General features: G+C 45.1%; 1 protein-coding gene across 1 annotated transcript in view; it reads left to right on the top strand.

Annotated features, from left to right (window-relative positions):
* LOC309548663 (uncharacterized protein) overlaps positions 1–17,583 on the top strand; it is a 138,974-nt gene that overhangs the window by 48,138 nt on the left and 73,253 nt on the right. The window contains exons 6-10 of the mRNA XM_082248627.1: positions 950–1,210; positions 2,667–2,802; positions 2,923–3,061; positions 9,144–9,158; positions 15,829–16,059. Coding sequence (XP_082104753.1) covers positions 950–1,210; positions 2,667–2,802; positions 2,923–3,061; positions 9,144–9,158; positions 15,829–16,059 — 782 coding nt within the window. The remainder of the gene's footprint in view (positions 1–949; positions 1,211–2,666; positions 2,803–2,922; positions 3,062–9,143; positions 9,159–15,828; positions 16,060–17,583) is intronic.

Below are 17,583 nucleotides of genomic sequence, written 5' to 3'. Positions count from 1 at the left end.
TAGAAGCGCATTCGTGAGGTCAGGCAATGAGAAGCTGAGAAGCCGCTCGGCTGTCATTACAATGAGCGGGAGGGACGTCCCCCCCCCTCCCACCGCCTTCCGCAGCTTGCCCGGGTCTCCCGTCCCACTGGGAGACCCAGGCAACCAGCCTTCATGGTCACCGAAAACCCGATCAAAGCCGCATTTGGCTCTGATCGGGTCTCCATGCAAAAACCTGGAAGTTATGTCATGAGTGACATCACTTCCAGGTACTGTCTGGCGCCAGATTAAAAAAAATAACAGCATTCAAAACAGCCAAAAATAAATAAATAAAATTTTTTTTTTTTTTAAATGTACAAAAATATCGGCCAATATCTGCCGATACCGATATGAATTGGCCAAAATATCTGTATCGGTATCTGTAATGAAAGACCAATATCGGTCGATCAGTAGTGCATTGTCTCTCAGCCTGAAAGGCACCCCACCCCCTGTACCCAGTGCTAACAATTAGGCACTTTCCCAGGAACACACCTAAATTATACAAATGTAAATGGACTGTGCTTTGTAATGCACTCGGTTGCCAAAAACAGCCTCATTAGAACCTTAACATAACACAATTCAAAGTATAAAAAATTCATGTTACTGCACACATGGTCGTGAATAAAGTCTACGCTATACTGGTTTAACCTCTTAGCAACAGCGACAATTTCCCCTCCATGCCCTTCCATTTTCCATATACTAAAATGTGACAATGGAAAGGGTGATGGACAGCAGCTTTCATTTATGTACTTTGGCATCTTTACCTTCGGTGTCAGAGGACCTTTACCAGAATTGCTGTGAACAATGCATAGACTAGACTTTTTTGCAGCAAAATGTTTTAATTTTAATACAATCACAAAATCTGGCAAATGTATTTAGTTCAGTAGCTCTTCAACGTGGTATTGGTGGATTCATCTTGTTCCTCTTGTAGGTTGAGCCTGGCTCTTCGTGTGCCGTCTTTGGTTTGGGAGGAGTTGGCCTCTCAGCTGTCATGGGATGTAAAGCAGCCGGTGCAACTCGCATCATTGGCATTGACATCAACAAAGACAAATTTCCAAAAGCACTGGAGCTTGGAGCTACTGAATGCATCAGCCCAAATGACTATGAAAAGCCTATTCAGCAAGTCATAGCTGAACTTACCAATGGTGGGGTGGACTTTGCTATTGAGTGTATTGGAATTATTGATGTCATGGTAAGTATTTTAATGTTCTCTGTTTCAGAAAATTCAGCGCATACATTAACTTTACAGCCATAGAATAACATACATCACCATACTAGCATGTCTACAGTCTAAAACTGAATAAGTCATGTCTTGCTCTTTTAAATGCCTATTTACGTATATTGGTATGTATGTAATATTTGAGTTAAAAAATAGATGATTTTCTTAGGAAAAGTACCCCTGTATTCCTGTATTTTTGATTCTGCAAAATAAAAGTACTTTGTATTTTTTAGGTTAGAACTGTATTAGTTGTTAGATTTTAACATAGCACAAACATAAGTTAGTGAGACAGTTTAGATATCTATTTCTAATTGGGGGGGGGGGGTGATTACCGATAGCAAGTTTTTTATAAACTAAATTTACCAGAAAAAAAAAATTATTTTAAGCATTTAAAATATAACTCTGAAAATCTGCCCATATACTGTATATTTTGGGTGCATATGGGTTTACCATCTGTAAAATGTAGCAGAAGGGCTGCTTTGTGTGAAGACATATGTTAGCTAGTTCAGTCTCTAGTGGGCTACTGGTCCTTTGTAAGGGCTATTTTAATAAAATCATTCTGTGCTGTCAGACCTGAATGCAAAAGGAAGATGCATGGGTTAAAACTTAAAAAGTTTCTTCTAAACTTTCCTTCTTACTTAAAGGGAACCTAAACTCGGGAACAACATTTTAATGTATTGCAGCTTAACAGTCCTTAGATGGCTGCATTCCTTTTTTTTACAAACTTTTCTTCTTTATCTTGACCTGGTGATCCAGGGAGGAACACACTTTCTGTCCTAGACATTTGTACAGTAACTAGCAGGAGCAGTGTTGTAACCCTAGGAAAGGAATGTGTTAGGACTAAAAACCAACTCCTCCTCTACATAACATAGGAGATGTTTCATAGCTCCCAACTGTCCCTGATTTCCAGAAACTGTCCCTAATTTGGAACAAAGTCCCTCTGTCCCCTTTTCCTCCTCATTTGTCCTTCATTTTTGTCTGATCTATATAGCTGTATATAAAATGCACTATTTATCTATCTGAAATTATTATTTTGCTGCATTTGTACATATCAAAAGCCAACACAAAGGAATAATAATAACAACAAAAAGCACTTGTGGGTTTGAACCTTTTTTTCTTCTCATTTAAATCTCCTTTAATGGGGCATTGCAGTGGATGTGTCCCATGCCTACATCTTCTTGCTGATAGGTGTCCCTGGTTCCCACCTTAGAAAATTGAGAGCTATGGTGTTTTGTAGTCAATGCTGATATCTGGATACAATACTAACAGAATGGGCAGCTTTTTTTTTAAACAGTTATAACAAAATAATCATGCTAAATGCTAAAATATTATACATTTATTGCTTATATGCACTTTAAAACTCATATATGCTACTTCCACTGGCATGACCAATACAGTACTCCTTGCTTTAATATCTGTTGTTTTCCAGAAAGCAGCACTGGAGTGCACCACTGTAGGCTGGGGAACATGTGCAATTGTTGGTGTTTCACTGGCAGAAGAGGGTGTACCAGTTGCTCCATTTCAGCTGATAATGGGACGTACATTGAGAGCCACATTCTTTGGAGGTAAGATTGATATTCAGGAAATAATACATAAATAAAGCTAACAATCTATACACATACTTGTTTTGGACATATTTTTAGTATTTATTTTTTTTTTAACCAAGTTATTAACTTATTTAACAGGCTGGAAGAGTGTGGACAATGTTCCAAAGCTGGTATCTGAGTACCTATCTAAAAAGTTTGACTTGGATGCATTGGTGACATTCACTTTGCCATTTGATGAGATTAACAAGGCTTTTGACCTCATGCGTGAAGGAAAGAGGTGTGTATAAAGAACAATACATTTGCAAACCTTAATGGCAAAACCATGTGATAGATACTAATTAGATAGATAGATAGATAGATAGATAGATAGATAGATAGATAGATAGATAGATAGATAGATAGATAGATAGATAGATAGATAGATAGATAGATAGATAGATACTAACTAGATAGATAGATAGATACTAACTAGATAGATAGATAGATAGATAGATAGATAGATAGATAGATAGATAGATAGATAGATAGATAGATAGATAGATAGATAGATACTAACTACATAGATAGATAGATAGATAGATAGATAGATAGATAGATAGATAGATAGATAGATAGATAGATAGATAGATAGATAGATAGATAGATAGATAGATAGATAGATAGATAGAAAAGGTTTGAAGATAGATAGATAGATAGATAGATAGATAGATAGATAGATAGATAGATAGATAGATAGATAGATAGATAGATAGATAGATAGATAGATAGATAGATAGATAGATAGATAGATAGATAGATAGAATTGATGCACAAATGGTGACTAGGCTCAAAACATTGCAGTAAGGCATTAACCAGCAGATAATTCTAAACTGTTAGAAACTGACTGACTGCCTGAGTCGTTGCTGTGATCCGAAAAGTGATTGTAAAGTTATAAATGTTTTTTTTTTTATTAAAATTTTAAACATGCTATACTTACCTAGTCTGTGCAATGGTATTGCACAGAGCAGCCCCCAACCTCTTCTTCTAAGGTCCCAGCACTCTCAGCTCCTCCTCCTTTCTAAGTGCCCCCAAAGTAAGCGGCTTGCTATGGAGACACTCAAGCCAGCTCAATCCTGAGCCAGGCTGTGAGCGCCTGTTGACACACACACAGCACATCCCTCCTCACATGATTTGATTGATAGCCGCAGGAGCCAATGACTCCAGTTGCTGCCTCTGAGCCCTATGAGGAGAGAGAGAGACCAGCACTGCTGCTCTCGGCACAGTGCTGGATCGAGATAGGGCCTAGGTAAGTATAAAGGTAGACCGGGGGGTACTGATCATGGAAGGTTTTTTACCTTAATGCAGAGAATGCATTAAGGTAAAAAAAAACCTTAAACCTTACAACCACTTTAGGGATATTTAAGAATGAAAAACCTCATAAAAGCAGCTACAGAGGTCAGGAATGGCTTGCTTAAACCACTGCAAGGTCAGTATGTTACACCCTGTTCCTGTCCAGGCCAATTCTCAATTTTGAGTGCTGTGATTTAAATGACAAATACTTTGACATGCAACACTGTCCCCAAATGTATTTTATATCATCATCAATTTTATTTTGTCTAATGACAGCATGACCAGTGGCTTTATAAAATCTATAAAACATTCAGCTTTAACACTAGTGACAGACTATATCATATATGTAATGTTTGCGTTTGCCCATAGATACACCTAAACAATTGCCCATTCAGATTTCATATTTCGGGGATGCCACATGCGTTGTTTTCATTACATTGTAATATTTGCTAATTTTTACAGTTAAAAAAGTTTATTTTTCAATTCACAAAACACCACACAACCCGTGTATTGTTGATTTTGTTTCTTTATTTTGAAAATAAAAGTAATAAAAAAAATAAAATAAAATAAAATCATATAGGCATGTGGGTTTTTACTGTCCAACATAAAGGAAGTAATTGTGAGGTATGTGGGGAGAGCAGAACTATCATAATAAATGGAGATAAAATAACTTTTAATTAAGAAAAAGCCCTAAACCATGAGAAATGTAGGCATTGGACCAATAGATTTGAAAGTTTTTAGTGTCTAAAAATATGATTTAATGCAAAAACGAATAGTGACTGCACATTATGTATTATGTCAACAGAACAATTTAATGAGATAATTAATGGGGGACAAAATAACCAGCATAGTTAAAGTGCCTTAATCCCTTACATATACCCAGTTAAGTGACAGACCTCAGGTTATACACAGAGAATAACAAATCCTCCGACATAAAGAGTATCTGTTTATCTGCAATGTTTATCTGCAAAGCCCAGAATTTATAAAGCTTGTCTGAGCTGTCAAAAAAGGGGAGGAGAGCTGAAGTTACACTCTGAAGAGCTCAGTGAGGAGAGCTCTGAGAGCTAATTGGAGGGAAGGGACACACCCCCCTTCTAGGGATGCACCCATATATTGGCAACTGAAAATTGTTGGCCAAAAATAGGGTTATCGCCGTTTTGCTGAGTGAAAAAAAGGTGCCGATAATGGCTGCCAAAAACTATCGCCCAAAAATAGGGTTATCAGCATTTTGCCAATAGCAAAAAGGTGCCAATACTGGTTGAAAATAAATTCAAATTAATTTAAATTCATGATATTAGTTCAAAAGTTGAATATAATACAATTATATAAAATATATATATATATATATATATACAGTATATATATATATTTTTTTTTAAACTGTCCATTTCGGTTTCGGTTTTTGGCCAAGTGCATCCTGAATTTTCAGTTTCAGTTTTAGTCCAGAATTTTTTTTTTTCATGTACCACTACCACCTTCACATTGCACACAGGAACAGAGCTGAGGCTGTCAATCAGCTGGAACTCCCTCCCCTGTTTTCTTCTGGTCTCAGGAAAACTTGTCAGAGGAGGAACGAAGCAACAGGCAGAAATGACACTTAGTGTTCTTAGTTGAAACAAGTACACACTATAGAGGGATATGGTTTGTCCATATTTAAAGTGTATTGTATTTGTATTATGTGAAATAGATAATAAAGTGAGGTAGGGTGCGCTAACCAAATATGTAAATGTGGCAGCACCTAGAACTCCAAGAACTTAGGAGTGAAAAATTGTGTTTAAAAGAAAAAAAAAAGAGTGCGCTCAACAACAAATTACATTCGCTTCAATGGGCATATGTAAAATAAATATAAGAATTATGATCATTCGTAAAAATTCATATGTGACAAAGGACCATTAATAAACATAAACAAGGTCCCCAAAGTGACAATGACAAAATATGTGCAAATAAAGCAGTGAATAAAGTCTCTGAATATAAAGTCTCTCAAAATAAAGGTGATGTGGTAGATGGTTCCTTCAGATTAGCCAGAAAAAAACAACTTTCCATGCAACGCCACGTGACTCAAGCACAAAAGCAAGGTGGCTCCTTACCAGATTCCCACTACCACTTGGCTTATTGAATAACCCTTACCGGGTTAACTGGCTTGGAAGAGTGTCCCAGTAAAAGTAATATCCCTACACTATGTGCGTCACCACGTGACAAAAAGTGGATGGATTACTTCTTACCAGATGTGAAATGGAGGTAAGCTTCTAACAGTATAATTGGACAGCAAGTAATGACGTTTTTCTTTTAAAACAGCCAGCTGGACACCAAGGTTAAGGGCTTTTGCTATGACAACTTACATAGTTACATAGTTAGTGAGGTTGAAAAAAGACATCAGTCCATCCAGTTCAACCTATGATGTGTGTGTGTGTTTGCTGGACTGGCATTGAATGTGACGATATCGGAGTGAGCTTCAGGAGGCCGGTTGCACAACATGGTGGAAGCTTTTTGGATTAAGGAATAAAGGAGCTGTAAGCCTAGCTTGCTGAGTATCCATCGACTGGGATCCAGCATTTATCACAGCGAAGTAGGCTTATCTTCACGGTATATTTGCTGAAAGCCAAGCTTGAGGAGTACCTACCTTCGGAGTCTCTGCATGGATTTTACTGTTAGAAGCTTACCTCCATTTTACATCTGGTAAGAAGTAATCCATACATTTTTTGTCACGTGGTGATGCATGTAGTGTGGGGATATTGCTTTTACCGGGACACTCTCCCCAGCCAGGTAACCCGGTAAGGGTTATTCAATAAGCCAAGTGGTAGTGGGAATCTGGTAAGGAGCCACCTTGCTTTTGTGTTTGAGTCACGTGGCGTTGCATGGAAAGTTGTTTTTTGCTGACTAATTTGAAGGAACCATCTACCACATCACCTTTATTTTTAGAGACTTTATATTCAGAGACTTTATTCACTGCTTTATTTGCACATATTGTGTCATTGTCACTTTGGGGACATTGTTTATGTTTATTAATGGTCCTTTGTCGCATATGAATTTTCACTATTGATCATAATTCTTATATTTATTTTACATATGCATCATTGATGCGAGTGTAATTTGTTGTTGAGCGCACTAGTTTTTTTCTTTTTAACACTATTGTATTTGTACTGTCTACCCCCAAGTTGTAAAGCGCTGCATAAACTGTCTGCGCTATATAAATCCTATATAATAATATAAATAATATTTCATGTCAGAGGTTTACAACTACTTTAACATGACTTATATGACATAAAGCATGTATATAATGTTGTGAAGATAAAATTCACATAGTTCCCATCTGTCCCTGATTTGGAAAAAAGTCCCTCTGCCCCTCTTTCCTCCTCATTTGTCCCTCATTTTGGTCTGATCTATATAGTTGTATATAAGATGCACTTTTTATATTTTAAAAAGTATTTCACAGTGTTAAATGTTTCATCCAAATTCTAAATTGCTGCATCCGTAAATTTCAAAAGCCAGTATAAAGGAATAATAGTGTTGAAAAAAAGTACTAGTGGGTTTAGCTAATCATTTTTTTTTACAATTCTCCTTTAAGGGGCAATGACGGGGGGGGGGGGGGGGGGGTGGTGTTCTATGACCACATACCGTATATACTCGAGTATAAGCCGAGTTTTTCAGCACATTTTTTTGTGCTGAAAACGTCCCCCTCGGCTTATACTCGAGTCAAGGAAAGAAAAAAAAAATTCCCTGTCCGCTCCGACGGGTTTAAGGTTTAAAAATGGCACCGCCCGTCGCATACATGTCACCCTCGTGTAATTTTGGCTATTCCCGGCGCCGCTCGGGAGAGGCCGGGAATAGCCGAAAGTATACGAGCGGCGGCAGCACGTGCGCAATCACGTGTCGGCGCCGGGCGGCGCCATTTTTAAAATGAAGGCGCCTCTGGAACAGGTAAGTGAAACAGCTTCACAACCTGCCATTATGCAGGGCTGCGGGCACACTACAAGGGATGCAGTGCTGCGGGCATGGTCCACATGTACCATGCCCACAGCACTGCATCTCCTGTAGTATGCCCACAACCCCGGATCCTCTTGTACCATGCCAGTACCCTGCATTCTCCTGCACCATGCCAGTACCCTGCATTCTCCTGTACCATGCCAGTACCCTGCATTCTCCTGTACCATGCCAGTACCCTGCATTCTCCTGTACCATGCCAGTACCCTGCATTCTCCTGCACCATGCCAGTACCCTGCATTCTCCTGCACCATGCCAGTACCCTGCATTCTCCTGCACCATGCCAGTACCCTGCATTCTCCTGTACCATGCCAGTACCCTGCATTCTCCTGCACCATGCCAGTCGCCCTGCATTCTCCTGCACCATGCCAGTCACCCTGCATTCTCCTGTACCATTCCCGCCGCCGTGCATTCTCCTGTACCATGCCCGCCGCCCTGCATTCTCCTGTACCATGCCCGCCGCCCTGCATTTTCCTGCACCATGCCCGCCGCCCTGCATTCTCCTGCACCATGCCCGCCGTCCTGCATTCTCCTGCACCATGCCAGTCACCCTGCATTCTCCTGTACCATGCCCGCCGCCCTGCATTCTCACCCTAGGCTTATACTCGAGTCAATGATTTTTCCCATCTTTTTGTGGTAAAAGTAGGGGTCTCGGCTTATACTCGGGTCGGCTTATACTCGAGTATATACGGTACTTTTGCTAATAGGTGTCCCTTTTTCCCATCTCAAAAAGTTGTGAGGTTTGCATTCACTGTACATTCACCAGTGAATTCTTTACGACATTTATATACCACAATCACTTGTCAAGCAAGTGACAGGTATTCGGTTCATCCTTCTTATGGCAACACTACGAATGTACAACAGCAAGCAGTAAGCACTTTAGCAGAGGTTGCACCCGGAGATATAGGTGAAGATAAGGTCTGTACTGCCATTTCATTTCTTGTGAGATTATCTTTAAAAGTATACTTTATAAAGGGTTTCACTTATTCGCTTTAAATTCAATAAATGTTAAATAGGTGAATTTACCTTTCTGTTTTCTTTTCATGCAGCATCCGAACAGTGCTGTTGTTTTAAATGTGAGAACCCTGGAAGCCATTGAGACACATATCTACTAATGTGCTGCATCATCATGTTATATTACAGAGAATTATGATACTGCATAGAGTATATGAAAAATATATCACAGGTGTTTTAGGATCGCTAAAGAAACAAGCAATTTTATATATCAGCAATAAATTGTGTATGGCGCAGTTCCTGTATAACCCTGTTTAATGTTACTGTGTGTTTTCTGCATGCTATACTGCTGTAAAATAAAACATGTCAATTAACTGTGACTTATATCTTTTTTTTTTTTTCCCAAAATGTTTTTATTGAGTGTCAAATGTAGAACATACAGCATGGTCAAAGCAAACAGTAAACAGTCGATAAAATAGACAAAGTATGCTTTTGCTAATACAATATTCAACTATTGAAAAGAACTTGAATAGTATAAACGTAAATAGATACATATGTGTATCAGGGGTGGATCCAGAGCCTAGTCTCGGGAGGGGCACTGCCTGAAAATAAGTTGTTGCTTACGGAACTGTATTGCAAAACAAACTTTCCCTGTACTTTTCTTTTAAGTGTGTACCCAGCTAAAAGTGGAAAGGGCTTAAAGGGGGACAATAAAACAGAATCTGTGCCCCTCTGACATCAGGGTCCCCACACAGAGCCCAGGGTCCCCACAGAGCCCCCCCTCACAGGGTCCCCACGAAGCCCCCCTCACAGGGTCCCCACAGATCCCCCCTCACAGGGTCCCCACAGAGCCCCCCTCACAGGGTCCCCACAGAGCCCCCCCTCACAGGGTCCACACAGATCCCCCCTCACAGGGTCCACACAGATCCCCCCTCACAGGGTCCCCACAGAGCCCCCCCTCACAGGGTCCCCACAGATCCCCCCTCACATCAGGGTCCCCGCAGAGCCCCCCTCACATCAGGGTCCCCACAGATCCCCCCTCACATCAGGGTCCCTGCAGAGCCCCCCCTCACATCAGGGTCCCCGCAGAGCCCCCCCTCACATCAGGGTCTCCACAGATCCCCCCTCACCTCAGGGTCCCCAGAGAGCCCCCCCCCTCACAGGGTCCCCACAGATCCCCCATCACATCAGGGTCCCCACAGATCCCCCATCACATCAGGGTCCCCACAGAGCCCCCCTCACAGGGTCCCAACAGAGCCACCCTCACAGGGTCCCCACAGAGCCCCCCCCTCACAGGGTCCCCACAGAGCCCCCCCTCACAGGGTCCCCACAGAGCCCCCCCTCACAGGGTCCCCACAGATCCCCCCTCACATCAGGGTCCCTACAGAGCCCCCCCTCACATCAGGGTCCCCACAGATCCCCCCTTACCTCAGGGTCCCCAAAGAGCCCCCCCTTACAGGGTCCCCATCGATCAGATCCCCCCTCACAGGGTCCAAACAAAGCCACCCTCACAGGGTCCCCACAGAGCCCCCCTCACAGGGTCCCCACAGATCCCCCCTCACAGGGTCCCAACAAAGCCACCCTCACAGGGTCCCCACAGAGCCCCCCCTCACAGGGTCCCCACATAGCCCCCCCCTCACAGGGTCCCCACAGATTCCCCCCTCACAGGATCCCCACAGAGCCCCCTCTCACAGGGTCCCGGGTCCCCACAGAGCCCCCCCCCCCTTCTAACATTAAAAAGAGCATCCTGATTTAACGTACTCACGTTTTTAGGCTGACACTCACTCACTGTGCTGTGCAGTAGCTGGAGGGAGGAGGTGGGTGGAGCCAGCACTCCACTCTGCGCGCAGCAGAGGAGGAAGGAGGCTCTGCAGTGAATGCTGGGGCGCTCTCTTCCTCCTCAGGTGACAGCACTGATTGCTAGACGCCGAGCGGCGATAGCAACCAGTGCAGCGCAGTACATGCCAGCGGCGCGGCTCTCGGCTCCGCCGCCGCTGCTGGCCTGGCTTGAACTCGGACACCCACTAGGGGACTCACTGCCTGCACTGGTCCGAAGTGGATAATATTCTCGGGGGGGGGGGCAATTGACCCGTTGCCCCCCCTGGATCCGCCACTGATGTGTATAGGTTCATTTTTCCGTGGCCTTAGAACTAAACAATGGGAGAAACATCAGAACTGCGGAAGTCCTAGAAAGGAGGACTTGACATTGATGTTTAATAAGCAGTGATTATTCATAAAGGAAAGATGTTTAAGTCTTCTTGGTCTGTCATCAGGTGTGATTAGAATTACTATAGTCAGTAGTTGGGAGGGGGGGTTAGAGGTCATGCACTAGCATGCGTTATTGCTTACCGTGAAGTAAAAGGGGCTAGTGTAGCTGTATGAAAGGAAATTGTGGGGGGGGGGAGACCTGTACCCCACACTGGAAGAGGCGTCGGGCACTTGTCCTCTAGCCCGAGGTGATAAAGTAATATGTCTTGGTATGGGGAAGGGAGGAGTAGTCGGGGGAGGAGGAGAGAGAGAAGGGGGGGAAAGAGGGTAGGGGGGGTGAGAAGGGAAGGATGGGTAGGTGTTAGAGGGTTAGGTCCCAGTCCCTGTCCCATAGGTGTTTGAAGGATTAACAATCTAGAATGTGGATCAACCAGATGTAACTTCATGAGTAGTATTAGAAGAAATGCGATTTTGATGCGCAGTGAAAGAAGAGGAGAGGGTAGGTTACATCTCACTCTCATCCCTTGTGTAGGGGCAAGAGGAACCTTGCATATTAGCTGAGTGCGAAGATTATGGAATATTTCCATCTCCTCTTCTTTAGTAATCTGTGATGGCGTGAGGGGGGAATGTGTGTATGTGTATCAGCTGTATGCGGTATTTTAAGATGAGTGATGTGTGTATACCATTAGGTGTAGTTTAACTTGTAAGCATTGAGTACATGGTGAAAGTGCGGAATATCGTCCAAGGATCCCAAAGACAGGCCTACTTAATGGTGATATCGCGTGAGATGGAGATTAATTCCTCCATTTTCGCTATCTTGTCAATTTTATCCAGCCATTCCGGGATGGTAGGTGGGGTACGCGATTTCCAATGTAAGGGGATGCATATCTTAGCTGCGTTGATCAAGTGTGGAGTCAGAGTTTTGCAATATCTATGTGCTGGGATGTCTGAAAGATGGAGTAGTATTGTGCCGGGGAGAAGTCCAGTTGGGTGTCTATTATTTTTGAGATTGTTTAATGCACTTGTTTCCAGAATGATTGTATCAAAGGGCATGACCAGAATAGATGTAAGAGTGTACCCGGAGCTTTGTGACATCTCCAGCAGACCGTGGGAAGATCGGGGTAGATTTTATTCAGGAGTATTGGGGTTCTGTACCATCGGTTCATCATTTTGTAACAGTTTTCTTGGATTGAGACATTTAAAGAGCTTTTATGAGTGATGGTACAGATGTTCTCCCATTGATGCTCTGAGAGGGTGAGGTTAAGATCAGATTCCCAGGCAGAGATGATCTTGTTTGTCATCAACAGAGAAGTATCAGACAGTAGGTTATATGTAGTGGTGATTAGGTGTCTTTGCGGGGATGTGCTCAAGCATAGGTGTTTAAAAGGTGTTAGGTCCCTAGAAAGGGCAACGTGTCGGTTTAGGGAGGTTAGGAAATGGCGTATTTGGAAATATGTCCAACTAGGGATGGGAGATGTGTTGGTGTTGGTTCTAGTAGAGGTGCTGTCGATTAGGGTACCATTGTTATAAAATTGGTGTACCCATAACTGGCGATCTTGCCAGGTATCGGCGAGGAAATCATGGGACATTCCTGGGCCAAAGGCCGGGTTAAGCTTTACGTGGGTCAAAGGTCCCAGACTGGAGGATAGGGCAGAGTGTCTGCATAGAAGCAGGACAGAGTGGTGCCAATCAGTGGATGTTTTTTAAGAACTAGGGGTAAAAAGGATGGGGTAGGGGCGTGTCCGACTTCCGGGATGTGAGGAGCGTTTCTAGAGAGCTCCGCTGCCACTGACTAATCCTTTCAGCAATCCTGCTCCATCCGCCGATATACTTACCTGGATCGGCCTCTCTTCTACTCCTGGAACCACCCGGACCTGTGCAGAGATGGTAAAATACGGCAGGGATGTGCCCCCGTCCCCGGCAGGCTGCAGCTCGGACCATCCGGAGCAGGCCCAAGATGGCGGCCACCCGCGGTCGCCGGGCCTGGAGGCCTCTAATAGCCCACTCCTGCCGTGGTCGGATGAGGGGGGTGAGTGGCCGGCACTGTCGCCTTCCCCTGGCCTTCCGGGGGGGGCGAGTGGCAAGTCATCTGGACGGTCGGTAGAGCCCACGTTGCGCCAGATCATGGACGCTATTAAGGGGTGCCAGGCCTCCCTGACGTCTCAGATAGACACCCTCCGTGTGGACTTCTCACTCCTTAAGGAAGACGTGAGTAAAATTAGGCAGAGGGTGACGACTGCGGAGCAGAGGATTAGCGCTGTGGAGGATGATGTCTCCTGCCATCTGGGATCTACAGCATGAGCAGAGGGCGCAGGCTGCAAAGCTGGGCGATATGGAGGACCGCCTGCGCCGTAACAACCTCCGCTTTTTAGGATTCCCTGAGGGGGCTGAGGGGGGACAGGCAGTGGATTTCCTGATGGACTGGCTGCGTAGGTCCCTGGGTCCTGACACTTTCTCCCCGCTCTTTGCAATCGAAAGGGCACACCGGGTCCCCTCCAGGGCCCCTGTCCCCGGGGCTAGGCCCAGACCGTTACTGGCACGTATCCTGCACTTCAGGGATAGAGACGCGGCCCTGCGCAGAGCCAGGGACCTTCCTGATCTGAGATTCAACAACAGTATTATTACCATATTCCCTGACTTCTCTGCTTCTACGCAAAAACAGCGTGCGGCCTTTATGGGAGTGAAGAAAAGGCTCCGGGACCGTCATCTCCCCTATAGTATGCTTTATCCTGCGAAGCTAAGAGTGGTGCACGGAGGCAAAGTGCATTTTTTCCTGGATCCTGCTGATGCTGACCAATGGATGGATTCGCTGGGTAGAGCCTAATCCCTTGCTGAATGTCATGCGATACCTACTGTGCTGTGCTTCCTCCCTTGCCGGGAGGCTTTACTGCTTCGGGAGATTTGTTGCCCAGGTTCCTTTTCCACAGTCTTGTTGTTTTTGGGACATTAATGAGCACTGATCTTTGTATTATTATTATTTTTTTTTTCTCGGCTGCTGGAACCAATGGACTCCTGTGTTTGAGGCTTCTATACTCCTGCAAGCTGGATGCTACATATCCGTGAACTTTGTTGTGGCCCCGGAGGTCCACTTGATCTATGAGTATTCGTGTACTTTTCCTACGGTTCTACCTTTGGTTTGGTTTGGGGTGTAGGTTTGTGACAGTTGGGGTCATGAACAGGGTGGGGGGAGGGAGGGGTTTGTTCTTTTTTGGGGACTGTTATCCGACCTATGTACTTTTGTGCTATACCAGTATGCTTTTTTTTTTTCTTCTTCTCTGTCTGGCTGACTTCCCGGAGGCCTTTATGGAGAGCTCCTACTGTGGTCCCCGTGGGGGCGCTGCCTTCCCTGGCGGGGGTTGTTGTTGTCTCATCTGCTCGGATGGCTGAGGAGACGCTGACACTCCTGTCCTGGAACGTCAGGGGACTGAATGACCGTGTTAAGAGGGCTTTGGTATTTACTTATATTCAGAAATACAAACCGCATATAATTTTTTTGCAAGAGACTCATTTGACTGGCTCCAAGACTATGGCTCTTAAACGGGCCTTTGTGGCGTACACCTTTCATGCTACGTTTTCTACTCATGCTAGGGGAGTGTCTGTCTTGGTTGCTCGCTCCTTGGGTTGCTCGGTTAAACATGTGGTCACTGATGTTTATGGTCGATATGTAATTTTGCTGTTACTCGTTAATGGGGTGGTGTATACCTTTGTATCTGTCTATGTCCCCCCTCCGTTTACCATGGGTTTCTGGGACGCCTTGATGTCCCAGCTCCTCCAGGTGGCGGAGGGGCCAGTGATAGTGGCTGGGGACCTCAACTCTGTACTGTCTCCTGGGTTAGACAGGTGTCCTGGAGACGATGGTCCTCCTTCATCGTTAGCAGCTTCTCTAGCCAGGTATAACCTGGTGGACTGCTGGCGTTGGAAGAATCCACTTGGGAAAGAATATTCCTGTTACTCTGCCACCCATAAAACTCTGTCTAGGATTGATATGTGTTTGCTGTCTCCGGATTTGCTCCCCAGACTCGTGGCTGTCTCCTATCTGCCTAGGGCCATTTCGGACCATTCTCCTGTGTTGCTGCGATTTGGTCTTTCTGTGACACGTGGCCTCCAAACATGGCGGCTCAGCCCCTTGTGGCTAACGGAGGAGGTCTTTTTTAATGCTACGGCTAAGGAGATTGCCCACTTCTGGCGGGTTAATCCGGAGACGGCTGCTGGGGACATTGTCTGGGATGCCTTCAAGGCTTCTATGAGGGGTACGGTTGCAGGGATTATCCATCAGTTGAGAGAGGATAGGGCCTGGCGGGTGGAGTCTCTGCAGGGGGAGGTGACGGCTGCGGAACTAGAATATGTTCGGAACCCTTCCTCCTCTAATTACTCCCTCTGGCGAGACAGTGCGAGACAACTAGACCTGGTACTCCTTGAAAAAACTCAGAAAAAACTTCTCTATCAAAAACAACGTGTATTTGAATATGGGGATAAAAATAGTAAAATTTTGGCTTATCTTTCCCGCTCTGAACACCCTGTTACGGCCATATCTGCTGTGTATGATGCGGAGTCTCACTTGTGCACATCTAGGGAGGATATCAAGACGGCTTTTGTGGCCTTCTTCGAGTCCTTGTATACCTCTCAGGTTTCCTATACCACGGCGGAGCTGGACGAATACTTGCTGCAGGTACAACTGCCTGAATTGGAAGCGGAGGACAGGTTGGCACTGGATGCTCCGATTTCTGCTGAAGAGATTGGGGCCGCGGTTGCCTCTTTTGCTGCCAATAAAACTCCGGGCCTTGATGGATTTCCGGTTGAGTGGTACCGCGCTTATTCGGAACTCCTCACTCCGCGTCTGTTGAACATGTATAGGGAGGCTTTCGAGGCGGGTGAGCTCCCTCCCTCTCTCCGGGAGGCCCTTATTGTCTTGATTCCAAAGCCGGGCAAGGATCCCACACACTGTGAGTCATATCGTCCTATTTCATTGATTAATGTGGATGTTAAGATCCTAGCCAAGGTGCTGTCCCGTAGAGTGAACTCGGTTATTTCTAAACTTATCCACCCGGACCAAACCGGCTTCATTCCCGGGCGCTCTACGGCGATAAATTTGCGCAGACTCTTCACGAATCTCCAGATGCCTTCGGAGGCCGTGGACACTAGGGTGGTGGTGTCCTTGGATACTCATAAGGCGTTTGATTCAGTGGAATGGCCTTACCTGTTTGCGGTCCTTGCTCGGATGGGCTTTGGCCCTACATTTATAGGATGGGTTAAGATATTATATGGCTCACCAGTGGCGCGGATTCGGGTTAACAATGTTGTTTCTGACTCGTTTTCCGGGGGCCGTGGCACTAGGCAGGGGTGCCCTTTGTCTCCCCTGCTGTTTGCCATGGCCATTGAACCTTTGGCGGCCCTACTGAGGGGGGATGGGAGGATAAAGGGTTGTAGGATAGGGGATCTGGTTGAAAAAACTTCCCTTTATGCTGATGATATGCTGCTCTATCTGGCAGATTGTACTGATTCACTGACAGCTGCGTTACAGGTGATAAATGATTTTGGCCGATACTCCGGGTTCAGGGTCAACTGGACCAAATCAGTGATTTTTCCATTTGATCCTACCATTGTCCCTACGATCCACACTCCGCATCCGCTTAAGGTAGTCTCCTCATTTAAATATCTGGGGGTGACGGTTCAACAGCCGGTCAGCTCCTACGTGGACCATAATATTACTCCGCTGATTCAAAGACTTAAGTTGACGCTGTCCACGTGGACCAAGTTGCCCCTGAATTTGATGGGGAGGGTCAATATTTTTAAAATGGTATACTTACCCCGCTTTCTGTATCTATTTTGGCAGGCTCCGGTGTACCTACCCAAGTCTCTTTTTAGGGTTATAGAGTCTCTATTACTAACGTTTATTTGGGGGGGGAAGCCGGCGAGGATATCACTCCGGACTCTGCAGCTCCCTGCTACTGCTGGCGGGCTGGCGGTCCCTGACCTTCAGGCGTACTATCTGGCGGCCCAATTGACCCATGTACATGCCTGGTTCTTCCCGGACCTCCCCAATGCTGCGGTTACGACCGCGGCAGCGGTGATGGGTTCCTATGAGGCCCTTCTTAATTCCTTATACCGGAGGGGTCCCTATCCGTCGGGGGGTGCGGAGATTCTGAAGCTTTCATATAAAATTACAATGATCTGCAACAAACGTATTGGGGGTTCCTCCTTTAATAATTCGCCTAATGCTCCGCTGTGGTATAACCCTGGTCTCCCTGAATTGTACAAGCTATCTGCTCCCCGAAGGTGGGCGTCCTTTGATCTGAAGTATGCTCATCAACTGTTCGAAGGCCATGA

Source organism: Pelophylax lessonae (assembly GCF_965119305.1).
Source record: "Pelophylax lessonae genome assembly, chromosome: 1".
Classification (NCBI taxonomy): domain Eukaryota; kingdom Metazoa; phylum Chordata; class Amphibia; order Anura; family Ranidae; genus Pelophylax; species Pelophylax lessonae.
This window is presented reverse-complemented; position numbering and strand designations above follow the sequence as displayed.